Consider the following 13914-nt stretch of genomic DNA (forward strand, 5'->3'; position numbering starts at 1 on the left):
TAATTTGAGAATCTAGACCCATCTTCTCCAGCAACAAGCCCTTTCTAGTTTGCTCACCGTGTCGGGCGTTTCACTTGCGATCCCAACACGGGGACACAAAGGTGGTGAGAGATAAGGGAGGGAAAATAGAAGAAAAGAGGTGGGGCCCACCTATCAATAGAGAGGAAGATAGAGTAGCTTTCATGTGGGATTCATAATCATTACACCACAACACCAAGATTAGCGATGGACGGTCTGACGCTAAAAGCGGCTATAGCGACAGATAATCTAACGCTAAAAAGTTATAGCGACAGACTTCTGCAAACGCTGTAAATCTTATCGCTAAAAATCTTTAGCGTCAGACAGTACTTTTAGTGACAGACAGTCTGCTGCCCTGAATATTTATAGCGACTGTCAGCCCACTGCTACTCTTTAGCGATAGATAATCAGTTACCACTTTTATCGACAGACTATGTGATGGTACATTTAGCTTCAAGGATAGATGGTCCAATGAGATAGTTTTAAATAGTTAAGAAAATAAAAAGCTAAACTATCAACAGTTGTTAAGAATGTCACACTGAGCTTCACAAAGTTCATTCATCATCACACAACAAGGACTCTAACTTCAATAAATACAAGCAGCTTCACAAATTTGATCAAAAGTTTACAGTAGCTCATATAGATAAGCTCACCATCTCATTTATTTCCTCTAGATACATACTCAAGCTGATACATTAGGGTGTGTGGATTTAAAATAGTGCTACCACTAGCACTAAGCCTAGATATTGCTGAAACAAAGTAAAAAGGAACTTGATCCACCTACAGACCTGCAAAAACCAATGTGCTACTACTGAATTAAAGACATGATGTGAACTATCAGTGGTCACCTGGTAATACAAAACTTTGAAGACAGTTGCATGGCCTTGTTCATATAAACTGTACTTCTTAATGGATTTAGAAAGGCTGCTGAAACCTACAAAAAACATGGTGTCAGAATTTAATACTAATAAGAAATAAACACACCAATTATCTAAGTCTCATTACCTAGCACTCAGAACTTTTAGTTAAAACATATATATATATATATATATATATATATATATATATATATATATATATGTGTGTGTGTGTGTGTGTGTGTGTGTGTGTGATTGCAACTAATTTACCTTGGTGGATGCATAGGAAGATTTCTTTCTTTCAAATAGGTGTCATCACCCTTTCTCCAGCAAACAACAGCCTTTTGTTCTCTCCATAAAATGAATGACTTAGCTTATATACTAGATTGTCTTGCAAAGGCAGTATTATTGTTAGCTGTGAACAATTAAGAGTATACAATGTGGCAAAATATTTCATGCCAAATAATCACTAGTGAATGGCGCGCGCCTACACATATATATGTATATTACACATGCTGATGTTTCCAAAGAGCTTATGCATATTTATATTACACATGGTACTGATGGTACTACTTGTTTTACTTGTAGCTAAAGTAATACAGTTGACAGTACATGGCCTATATAATACACAAACAAGAGGCCTAACAGGAGGTTCATTGCTACATGGTACAGCAGAATTCTTGATCAGGATCGCGCTAGGCTTTCTACAGGCAAACAGAGTCCACATGATCTGGGATGACCATTCATGCTAAATCTATGGAGCATAGTGCTGTGTACATCACAAAATGATGTAGCAAACACTTTGTTCAGCGGGAGTACCTGATTGGAGAGGCAAAAGTTGGAGTTATTTTGGAAATAGATTTATAACGTGAATGGGAGGCTAAATTCTGACATAAATCTATGTATGTATTATATACCAGTTGTCAGAAACTACAATGTTTTTCTGAGCGGTGTGTGCGGGATAATATGAGATAAGAACAATCACTATTGAAAATAGGACTTTGAGGGCACATGGGAAAATATTTATGTGATAACAGGTATAGTCAGAGTGTATTTATAACGGTATATGTATGTGCTGACCTGTTGCAAAAGTAGATATGTAGTTACTGAGCTTTGCAATTGGCGGTCTGTGTTTCAGGTTTGGAACTCCCAAGTCTTGGCCTACATTGTTTAGGACATATATCAGGATGAGGACATAGCTTGGAAATCTATGTATATATGTAAGCGCGATGTCTGTGTGCTTACTTTTTTGCTTGGTTCTGTAATGGTGGGTCTGCATTCTCAGTTGGACCATCACTGGGAACCAGGTTTGTGTTAGATGCCTCAGCTGGTGTTTTGGTCTGCACCTGACATAGCAAATTTAAACATGTACATTAGTTTAGGACTTGAAATGCATATATGAAAATAACACAGAATTATCTGATATATTGCAGGAGCACCAAATTTGTAGATACTATGAGAACAAAAATAAAAAAAGGTAAAATTTACACCACAGCGGTTACTAACCTCTTCATCTGTTGCTGCACTGTGGAAGAGGGACCTTTGGACAGATTGCTTCTCTGGGAAGAAGCTATAAATTCAAAAGTGTATAAATATGTTATGAAGGCCTACATAAAAGCATGGAGGACATTTAGATTTGATCAGAGGTTGTCCTACTCAGCGACAATGTCCTTTTGGGGTGTTTGTTCGAGATTAATACTCGGAGGTGGTGTCTACGATAGCAGGATGAAGATGTATGTTAGTATAGTGAAATGCAAATAAATCTAAATGATACAAATAAGGTGGGCGCACTGAAATGTTAAGAGCACTTGTGCTGACAATGGTTAATACTTCCTAGGTATCTGCAGCGGGGTGTTGCACAGGGAAACCACCGGGTTCATAATGTTGATGTGTTCTGTTTTTTTTTGGTAAAATATAGGAACACACCGATGTCACATTTGTTAGATGTGGAAGGATAACTACATTTAGTCATGAACATAAGAACATTAGCTAGCTGCCATGGTTACCTACGTGGTAGGTGCCTCTTCTAATGTTCTGTCAGCAGGTTGTAAATACGGTGCAGATGGTTGTCAACAAATGGAGAAGTGTGTAAATCAAACGACAAATAAAGAGGAGGTATTAAATGAGCATATTTTTCATGCATCCAGATTAGAATCACAACTAATGAATCATAAGAATAAGATAGCATAAGTGAACCATAGTGAAATCCTCAAATTGGTCACATGCTCTACTAAAAATATTTTGTAGCCGATAGCCTTGTACCTGTAACCCAAAGGAACCAAGCCAATTACAGGAGTAGACATGCAAATGAATGCAAACAGTATTTCTGTGGTACATCAGAGCACAGTTGAAATTTATCTGATGGACTCAATTTTACAGTGCAGCCAGAAGTGGCACTTTGCCTGACATAGCACCGATTTCATAGCAATGTGAAAACCCAGGGAAAGATTTCCCTTTATGTGTACATGATATCAATATGGGTAAGATTTTAATCGAGTTTCAAAATATTCAAATGTGTGTAGAGACAGTAGCGTGTCCTTCAAACCCTAGTGTTACTTTACACAGGCTTTTTATGCAAGTACATATGCATTTTTAAGAAAGTATGTTAGCCTTTTTTTCAGAGCTCCTGCGAAAAAAAATCATGCATAGTGCTAACCTTCTATGCAGTACCAATACATATTACCTATTTGTATTAGAGGATCTCTAGCAGTATTACAGGATGGTTAAACATAAACCTCAAGGAGCTAGAGGTCCTAAGGTGAATGATTGTTCACCACAACTCGCATGGATGTTGAGTGCTAACCTGATGTGCACGGATTCATTGAGGTGAGGAAGAAGAGAAAATAGAAATCGATCGGCACAAGCAGACCATGATCCAGCCATCAAACTTCAATGTAATGCAAAGAATAACAAGAATGTTGTAACCTTATATCTGCAGACCTATAAACAGAGGAAATAGAGCTATCCCTTGAAGCAGACAATGGATCTCTAGAATGGAACTTAACTAATCAATAAGATAAATCCCACGAAAATGCAGAGTTGACATAGAAAACCAAGAGAAAAGTTCAGCTGTAAACTAAATATCCATAGCTACAGCCTCTATCATTATGTGTACCCAGCCCCTATGATATTGGATCTCCCAGTTGGAATGTAATGTTAGTTGATAAAGCTGAACTTTAAGAGTAGAACCATCATTGTTATATGCAGCAGCAGAAGCTACCTATTCATGAAAGGAAAACATGTAAAGTCTAGTAACCAGGTACAGGTTAGAAATCAACATCAAAGGAGAGAACAAAAGGAAATAGAAGCAGAGTAATCTGGCAGGCACACTCATTGAAGGGATGATGATGCTTCCCTAAAAGGACTACTTATAGAAATCGGTCACCATAATGAGAACTAATATTGGATGAGTATAGATTGCCTTACATTCTCCCCTGATGAGACAAATAGAAAATCAAACTATTATCTGAACCACACAGTATCATTTAAGTTTAGCTAACATGTTTCCATATTTGTGCCTAGATAAATTGGTGTAACTAAATCTAAGTTCAGACTGTTGTCAACATAGTTAAATCTGGAAATACAAAGAATCAGAAATGGATTGGTGTAACTGAATCTAAGCTCACACTTTTCTCAGCGCAGTTAAATATGGAAAATACAAAGAATTGAAAATGGATTTGTACCATGAACAGAAAAGGGATCATATCTTCATGTAGCATGAACACAACTACCAAAAATCCGTTTATAGTAAATGGATTGAAGGAAAAAAAACCTTGTTGCTAGCTTGCATAGCCTAGATCTGAGTATTGCATGTCCTGTCAGTATTTGCTTTGCTACACGGAAGAATGGTGATCACAAGATTAAAAATATGAAATATGTGAAAAAAAATTGTGACTCCAATTTCAGACAATCTCATATACCAGGCAGGAAAAGAAAAAGAGTATTCCATGCACTGAATGCCTTTAAGGAACATTTAGCGTATTTCTTCAAATGTAATTTTGCAATATATCACAAAAAACAATTTGTGGAAGGACAAGAATCTAGAATTAAATTAGAAGGGAATCCAAGTATGAAAAACAAGGTCTATCTAATGCTGTGACTATAGGGATACGGGGATGGAGATTAGGGGCAAGCACCTATTTTTTACGAATGGAATCAATCCCTCAAACTCCAGTGCAGATTAGAAGAGGGAGCGGGTCGTGGCGCAGCGACGGGTGTGAAGCACAGGGATTTAGGGTTTTGTGGATCTGCAACAGCATATCAGCTGGTGCAGGCCATCACAAATAGCAGAACAGAACTTTGAAAATGGCAGCTCTAGCAGGCCTATATACATGTATGTGGACAGGATCTTCGAATAAATTGCATAGAATGCATCTCAAATTAATCAATATATACAAACACATAGTATGGCATGGCTGATGTTATTTAGGAATAAACATACCGATCAATGTTATTAAGGTTTCTAGTTTACTCCTTATTTGCTGCAAGCAAATTACCGGCTAAAACAATTGTATTTAATGTGATTATTAGTTTATCAACCCAATATAAGATATCATAAAAATAAGAGCATCATTAGTATTATAGTTAGCTGCATTCAACAGCACAGATGGGGATCTACAAGCAGCAAGCATCTAATTGAACTGATGTTAAATTCCCCCAAAATTCTTAGGGCAACCATATGGCAAATTGGCTTAAAAACCATTTTTAGGATTTTCCTAACACTCATTGGCTTGAACTGTTGTAGGCATGTATGATGTATCATATATAGCAATTACTTGCCTACTGATGAGCCCAATACTCGAGAATTGCTGCAATGCAGCATGTATAAAAAAATCTTGTCAGTTCAGTCCTGTCTCACCTTGCTAAAGGCCTTTGGAACAAAGATTTTCTCTGCTTCACGTGGATAGTAGGCAAAACAATCTTCAACACTTTTATATAAAAAAATCAATCTTCAACACACTCTTAAAATCAGGTCATGTTTAACTGTTTAAGCAACAAAGCAACCCTCCAGCAAGTACAATCATCATGAATGCATACACCAGAAAAAAAATCAATCAATCTTAGCAAAAGGGATAGAGTGAGCAAGAGAACCTTGACGGCACTACCATACTGTCATTGCGATTGGGGAGGTCCTCCTGTGCGGCACGGGCGTGGGCGTAGGTGAGGAGCAGCGAGATCCAGTGTCCCAGCATGAATCTGGCCCCTCCTCACCATGAATCCAGCGCCATGGATCCAGCTGGCTGCTCTGGATGAGGAGGCTGTACTAACGTCACAACGGACCTCGTGTGTGTCCTAGGACGACACCACGGAGGATGCGCCGCGCCGGATCTCCACCGTCGAGCTTGACTCCGGCCTCACAGGAAGGGGCGGCGGTGCCCGGGGCGGCCACCGGGGAGGGATGGTGAGCGGTGGTGCCCGGGGCCGGCGTCTGCCCATGGTCGGACGCGTGCCGCGCCAGTCATGGGGAGACTACTCCCGATCTGGAGAAGAGAGGTGGTGAGAGGAAGAGGGGTGGACGTGTGTTGCCAGTTCTGTGGAAGAAGAGAGTTGGGGGGCGGCAGCTGTGGTGGAGCTGAGGCGGGTGCGGGTGTGAGAGCGAAGAGGAGTTAGGGTTATGGATGGCATGCTGCACACAAGCTATGCGAACCGTCTATGGTTGGATCCATGGTGAAGGAAACGTTTGGTGCTAGACGGGCCTGCGAAAATTACGTCCGATCTTGAACTCCTGGCCCAAGCTAAAGTTACCGGACGTAATAGCACTTTCATATTTAACTTTTTTCTTTTTTTTATTTTAAGTAAAGTTAATAATGTTCACAATTGCATTTGCAAGATTAACGCGATACTTCAATTTTATGGGTTGCACATAAACTCGACTACATAAACAATGTTGTTTATGATTTTTCGAGGAGTTAGTTTAAGGCTGCTTCTTTGGGTCTGCGCGCCCCCGGTTCAAGCCCTCATTGGCTTTTTTCGGTATATCGGCAATAAACTTTAATTGATAAAAAAGAAACTGCAACAAGTAACATAATGTGATCATAGCCTAGTGATTTGTCTGCTACTTGTGGTCTTCGAGATCCCGCATTTGTGCCCGGTGTTGGATCTTTTTTATGTTAATAAAGGGCGTACCCAGTGCAGAGAGCTCCCGCTCTGTGCGGGTTTTGGGGAAGGGTGTCAGTGGCAAACCTTACCCTCACCTGTGCAATGCGAGGAGACCACGACTCGAACTCGGGACCTTCCAGTCACAGACGGTAAGACTCTACTGCTTGCACCAGGCCCGCACTTCATCTTTTTTAATATTAATATTAATATTAAATTCTACGCATCCGCACCTGCTACTAGTGTTAATCTACGACAACACCAAGTGTGGCACTGAGATGGTTGGGCCTATGTAAGCGGGGGTGTGCGAGCTAGGTGGGGGGCCACTTCTTTTTGGCGACAAATATATCGACGGTACACCTCTTTTTAATTGTACACGTGGGCCGGCTAAAATATGCGCGCGAGGTCGATGTAAGCTGAGCGCGGGAGCTCAATGTAAGTGGCGCGCTCGAGCTAGGTGGGGCCCACTTATTTTTTAGCGACAGACAGAGGGACGGTATACATATGTTTAGCGATAGACGGTTCAACGCTAAATATGAATACCTATAGCGACAGATACTAAATCGCTAAATCATGACTTAGCGTCAGATGGTCTCTGAGTTATCTTTAGCGTCAGATTATCCATCACCAAGTATAATTTTTAGCGTCAGATGTCTGACGGTGAAGCGGTGTTGTGGTGTAGTGAATTCCAAGTGAAAAAGAACCACTTTAGAATCTAGTTTACACCGGCTTGGTTATGTTATATGCGAACACTCATATCAAGTCAAGAACACGAACCTGAGTGGACATGTTTTATCGTAAGTAGGAACCCAACCAGTTAAGCTATGTTAAGTTCACATATAATAGTCTCTCTATCTCTGAAAAAATAGATTCCTAGAATTATCTTAAGTCAAAAAATTTAAACTTTGACCGAATTCCTAGAAAAAACCGTCAAGATTTATGACATCAAATTAGTATTATTAAATATATCATTAAATATATTTTCATAATATGCTCATATTATGTCGTAGATGTTGTTACTCTTTTCTATAAAATTAGTCCAACTTAGGATAGTTTGATTTGCTCGAATTTTAGAAATTGATTTATTTAGGGACGGATAAGGTAGTGGGACTAGGAGGTCCAACACAAGTACTATCATAAGGAATTGGATCGTTCTTGTTCTTATTTAGATTAGATCGATATCATATTTGATCCGTCTATAATGAGCATTAATTCTGTTGAGTGCTAGTTATTCTAGGATTAATTCAACTAGGTACGCCCATCAGAACAAATGTTCAAATGTGATCAACCTAAAAGAAACTGAGTGTTTTTCATCGAGAAAAATGTAGGCATCGAAATTCGACTTCGAGTTCCGGTGGTCGGACCCAGTGCTACATTTTCAATTTCTACCGCCGGACTGATGTTGATGCGCAAAAAATGGAGTTTGGATCGTTGGAACGTACTTTCTGACATTTGGGCCGGTTGCTTTTAAATTTCCTGACATGCTGCATCACCAAATGAATTGAATGATGACGACTGACACGCACGATAAAGATTCTCAGTTACTCCAGCGGTAGAGCGTACATGGACGGCCACAAGTATACAGGGGGACGGCAGGTGCGGCATACATTATTCATAATACGGATACGCAGTCGCCCCAGCCGTACAAGTACGAAGTTGCTGGATGGGGGCGCAGCGGAGTAATAGCTTGTATTGTAGTGGCAGTGGATTGCTGAGACCTGAGAGGGAGCGGTGACTGTTCAGGTCAGGCCTGCAGCTCCACCTGCCTGTCGAACACCCAGGAGAAGGGGGCCTGACGAGGCTGGGGCTGCTGTCTCCGTCGCGCGTCCAGCTCGGCCATCTTGCGCACCCTCTCCGGCAACCGGCAGAGGTAGTCCTGCGCCTGCCTCCCCTCGCCGGTGAGGCCGGGGCCGAGCTCCTCGACGCCCCACCTGTCGACGAAGAACTCGACGAGGTCGGCGTAGTCGGCGGTGGTGTAGACGCCGAGCCTCTGCGCGACGTCGGCGTAGTGGTGGAACAGCTCCGGGTCCTTCCCGTCGAACATGTAGTAGGCCGGCATCAGGATCCTCTCCCTCATCATGTACTCGAGCGCGCGCACGGCGGCGTCGGGCGTCCGCGCGAACAGCTCGTCCACCACCCGGGTGTAGGCCGCCTCGTGCCGCTTCTCGTCGCCCGCGATGGCGCCGCAGATCCTGGCCAGACTGGCGTCGCCCAGCGCCTTGGCGCGCGCCGCCGTGTTGCCGTGCGAGATGGCGGTGGCGCGCTCCTGGAACGCCGTGTAGATGAAGCCCCGGTAGGGGCACTTGTCGACGGCGAGGCGCATCCCGGCGTTGATGAGGTGGTGGATGGTCTGCTCCACGCGGCGCATGTCAACGCGGCCGCACAGGTAGAGGTAGCGGTTCAGGAGGTCGCCGTGGCGGTTCTCCTCGGCGGTCCAGCCGCGGGACCAGCGCGCCCAGGCGTCGGCGCTGGAGGGGCTGTCGTAGCCGACGAAGCTGTTGAGGGCGGCGTGGTACGTGGGGAGGGCCTCCTCCGTCACCATGTTGCCCACCAGGCAGACGTAGTAGTCGTCGGGGATCTCCCGCGCGCGCGCCCGTAGCTCGTCCACCTCCTCGCGGAACCCCGCCGACGCCGAGTCCGGCAGCAGGTCGTGCGGCTGCCACGACCGGTCCACCGGCTTCAGCAGCGGCAGCAGGTTCGACTCCGCCCACCCGTCCAGCGACCGCAGCACGTCGGCCTTCTCCGGCGCCGTCATCGCCTCGCGGGGCATGCACGTGGCCGTGGCCGTGGTCATACTCGTACACCGCCGCAGCTGGAAAGCGACTCGCGGCGGTGGTGCCCGTGTCTTCCAGCCTGATAACGGCGCGGTGCCGGTCGTTGTTACGCTGTAGGCAGCAGCTAGTCCCGACATCATCACCATCCTCGATCGTAGGCTCCTAGGCGTAGCCTGGCCGGGCAATCGACCGACGACGAGCTAGCTGGAGAATGTGAATGTATAGGTAGCGGCAAGTATAATGAATTAATGATCGATTATCAGACCAAATATAGATATAGCTAGCTCGAACGTACCACTTCAATAGTAGAATCCAAAAACTGAAGGATCAGATCGATCGAGCACGTACTGGTAGATGAGAGAGGCGGCAATGCAGTGTCACCTCTAAGCTCAGCTTCGCTGTTGTGTAGTGCTAGACGGACGGGTTGGGAACCGCTGAGGGGGTGCACGTGCCTATTTATAGAACACATATCCGTATCCGCATTCCCCGCTTTCTCTATTATTTTAAAAGTGAAAGCTACGTATGAACTGTGCTGCTGTATTCACTGCTGGAAAAGGGAAAATTCCTGCCAACAGGAAAATAGAAAATACCGACGGGGATGGGAATAACCGCCCGGGATAGAGGCGACAGGGAAATTTGAAAATGTCACTGCCACGGTAATTGTTTTTAATTTTTCTGTCGGTAGGAGGAGATTGAGAGTTTGGCAGGGAATCACTCCATGCTATCCTATGGCTCGTCGGCGATGGTGCTATTCCTAGTGAGTAAGGAACTAGCCTTCTATAGCTGGGTTGCCAGGGAGGAACTCGCTAGCGTTCCTCTCGGTTGGCTACTGTTCTGTCTGAGGTTTCGGAATCGAACCCCTCTCCGGGAGCCGGCCCTCCCTTATATTGCGGGTAGGGTCGGGTACAAGTCTGTTTGAATTTTAGTTTATGGTCTATGTGCGTGGGGTGGAGGGTGCTGCTGCGGCATGGGATGAACCTCGTCTTCGTCGTATAGGGAGGAGTCGGTGGAGCTGCAACTACCGCTTGACACTGCTTCCATTGCTTGGCACTTGACCGTCAGTGGTCGTCTGCTCCAACGCTGTCTCTCTTGGGTGAACCTTCTCGAGGCTTCCTAGGCTGAGGGGCTAATGAGTGGGCCCTGGAGCCCGCTGCCCCTGAAGTTGGTGATGTCGCTTATCATGTTGTTTCAAGCCGATTGTGTGACCCTGACGAAGGAGTGGCCGACGGAGCCTCGCGCTCATTGAACGGGCAAGCGCTGTGGAATATTCGTACCTGCTAGGCCTTGGATGCCCGGCGTTTTGCCCGTGGCTCGGGACGTCGGTTCGCCGTCTGAGCACTAGCTTGGGTCGGGGCTCGGTTGGAGTCAGGCTCAGGCTGCCATCGCTCGACAGCCCGGGGCTCAGGCGAGCCCCCGAGTCCTGAGCAATGGCCGCATGCGTGCTCGATCAGGCTCTTCCTAACTCCTTCCAGAGGGTGCGCGCGAGTGTACCTAATGGGTATAGCGCCTGAGCCCACGAGCAATCTGTGAGATCGGTGAGGGGGGTTCCGTCGGTCGACACCTTGGTTCCCAGGGACTTAACATACCCCTATTCATCACCTATCTTCTAGACAATTCTTTATTTATTTGCTATTTTTTATTCTATTGTTCCTTTTTATTCTAGATCTCCCGAGATACGGGGAGATTTTGGGGGGCGGTGGTGGCCCACCCCCTGGCTGAGCCAGGGTTGGGTCTCGGGCCTCTCTTGGCCCGTTTAGCCCGACACGTGGGCTCTGGATTGGACGTGTGACATCTAGTCTCAGTGAAAGTTTCATAAGAATTAAATAAGCTACTAACTTAGCAAATATATTGACATTACATAATATCAATAAAGAGAGATATGACCAAAGTTTTACATGAGTAAAATGAGTTTTGTAGGGATAAGACTAGTACATGATGTTTCCAACACATTAGTCTTTAAATCTGGAATATAGAACTGACTAGCCTAATTAAGCCAGCTTGCTGAAGGCCTGAATAATCGTCGTTAGTTGAACCTTTGTGAGAAACTGTCTTCAAATTAAACAACTCGAAAAATATACACGTAATTGTATAAGAGCATGCTTAATTACTTTTCCTTGGGGACGCTGGTTCGGCAGCCTGTCTTCAAATCAAATCTGAAAATAAACGCATTGATCACTCGGGCAGTCCACGTGAAAATACACAGAGCAGAGTTACTTTTAATTTGGATCAATTCCAGTCCGACCTAGCAGACGGCCCGACCCTCGTGTCGAATAGTAAGGCCACCTACAGCGCCCACAATCTCCGTCGAGAAGTTTGTAGAACAGTAAAATTTTGGATTCGAAAGTTAGGACTAAGTTAGAGATATGTTTAAATATAAATATAGATTGATTTTGATCGAATTGGATCCCCTCAATTACTTTGATATTTTATATTTATATAGGATGAACTGGTCTTATCACATTCGGAATAATTTACAACTCAAACTTCTACGAGATTATTCCTAAATTACAATTAAGAGAGTGGTAGAGTCGGCCCAATGTGAGCCCATTCGACTGTCAACGCAAACAACCGCAAACCCCTTAAGATAGTCCCCATTTGATTTGTTTCGGGATCATGCAAAAATAAAGCCCGGGCATATGTCCATAGTTAAATATCTATCTGCCAATCTCTGAAATGAATCATATATATCTTCTGGCAAATTAATTAATAAACACGCGTCCGTAAGTGCCTGGTTCAGGTGTTCCATTATGTTATCATGAAAATTATTGATTGTGAATCGTGCAAATCACTACTAGTAGTGGCGCATTGATTTGGTTTGGAATCATGCATGGACATTGAAGGCCGGCTGGGAATATATCCTTGATATGCTCCATACATATCTATTAATTAACTACAATATCATGCATGCAGATGTGTTGTAGAGATAATTACTAGTATTAGTTTTCTAATTGAAACAGAACTAGTGGCAAAATGATTAAGAAATGATATATTAATTACTAGTAGATCATTGACCAACTGATTTGCTGATAGAGATTCAATCACTAATAAGTACATACATTGATCCATAATATGTAGCTGTCACACATGCTTGCTCGATCTATTTTTCACGTGGAGGCTAATTTGCTCGTAACTATCCGCTTGCAAGTCAGCACGATGACGAATAAGTACTTTTGCCAGCTTAGTGCAATTAAGAATAGTTGTCTCAACATGAGTGGCGTATTTTTTTTAAGAAAAACGAAATGCATGGCCCGGTTTATAGCCTGTAGGAATGCTTATAATTAGTTGCTGATGGTAATTGATAATTCAAATTTAACACGGCCTTAACTGAAAATTTTCAATTTCAAAATATAATAACTAAAAATGAATATACAAGCTTCTAAAAGATCTCAAATAAAAAAGTTGACAGCCATAAAGTCGTAGGTCATAAGGTCTACAGAACTCCAAATTCATATAAAGAGTTATGATCTACAGTTGTCGGCCTTGTTGCTGTTGGTTTGGACCTGGCTGCTGCCGGCCTTGTACTGGTGGAGCTGGCCCAAGAGGCCCCGGGCCTTGTTGACCAAAACCAAAGAAATCAAACAAGTGTGGGTTAACATCATCTGGATCTTTTGGAGGCAAATCTTCATCATGGATTGGCACCAAGGAGAATAGACTGCAAAATTTCGCATTGAACAGTCCAAGGGTCACCCTCAAAGTCAAGCCCTTCTAAAATCACGAGAAACCAGGGAACATCTTTGAGGTTAACCACTCTTGTTCTGACAAGAACACGTGCCATGTGATTGTACTCATCTTCCTAGGCTAACATTTTTCCAAAAAGAGTGAACAACTTTTTCCATATTTGTCTTGGACCAAAATTCCATTGGAAAGCCTACCACCATGAGCCAAACATCCTGGTTCATAGTGAGGGTACGATTCTTCCAAGCCCAATCACGTGCAATGAAAGAAATCTAAAGACCACCAAAGTTGTATGGCCCATAATTGATCAGAATGTCCCTATCTTGCAATAAACTTAACCAAACATATGCTTGACCATATATAGGGACAAGGCTCAATACACTGAGTACCCATACGCATATGAATGTGGAGAAAATCAGTCAAGATATCTCTGATCGAGGAAGCGGCGTGATTGTAGCAATCGCGACATCGCCATTCCGCTAAGTGCGGCCGTG

At 43.8% G+C, this 13914-nt stretch overlaps 1 protein-coding gene and 1 long non-coding RNA gene across 7 annotated transcripts; both read right to left on the bottom strand.

The window, feature by feature from the left end:
• Positions 1-807: 807 nt before the first annotated feature.
• Positions 808-6423, bottom strand: LOC136527170 (uncharacterized). Of its 5 annotated transcripts, none has more exons than XR_010776716.1 (6): positions 2882-6423; positions 2382-2769; positions 2121-2221; positions 1956-2036; positions 1146-1216; positions 808-952 (listed from the first exon to the last, which is right to left on the bottom strand). It is a non-coding gene; the product is annotated as an uncharacterized lncRNA (long non-coding RNA). The 5 variants fall into 5 exon arrangements; XR_010776718.1 differs by having other exon boundaries at positions 1146-1256; XR_010776719.1 differs by lacking the exons at positions 808-952; positions 1146-1216 and having other exon boundaries at positions 1327-2036; positions 2382-2445; positions 2532-2769.
• A 2009-nt stretch (positions 6424-8432) lies between these two features.
• LOC136539258 (stearoyl-[acyl-carrier-protein] 9-desaturase 1, chloroplastic-like) lies at positions 8433-10160 on the bottom strand. Of its 2 annotated transcripts, none has more exons than XM_066531193.1 (2): positions 10041-10160; positions 8433-9949 (listed from the first exon to the last, which is right to left on the bottom strand). In XM_066531193.1, the coding sequence occupies exon 2, from the start codon at positions 9889-9891 to the stop codon at positions 8716-8718; it is 1176 nt and encodes a 391-aa protein (XP_066387290.1). In that variant the 5' UTR covers positions 9892-9949; positions 10041-10160; the 3' UTR covers positions 8433-8715. The 2 variants fall into 2 exon arrangements, with proteins under 2 accessions (XP_066387290.1, XP_066387291.1); XM_066531194.1 differs by having other exon boundaries at positions 10094-10149.
• Positions 10161-13914: the final 3754 nt, after the last annotated feature.

The sequence above is a fragment of the Miscanthus floridulus genome, chromosome 2, assembly GCF_019320115.1.
Source record: "Miscanthus floridulus cultivar M001 chromosome 2, ASM1932011v1, whole genome shotgun sequence".
Lineage (NCBI taxonomy): Eukaryota > Viridiplantae > Streptophyta > Magnoliopsida > Poales > Poaceae > Miscanthus > Miscanthus floridulus.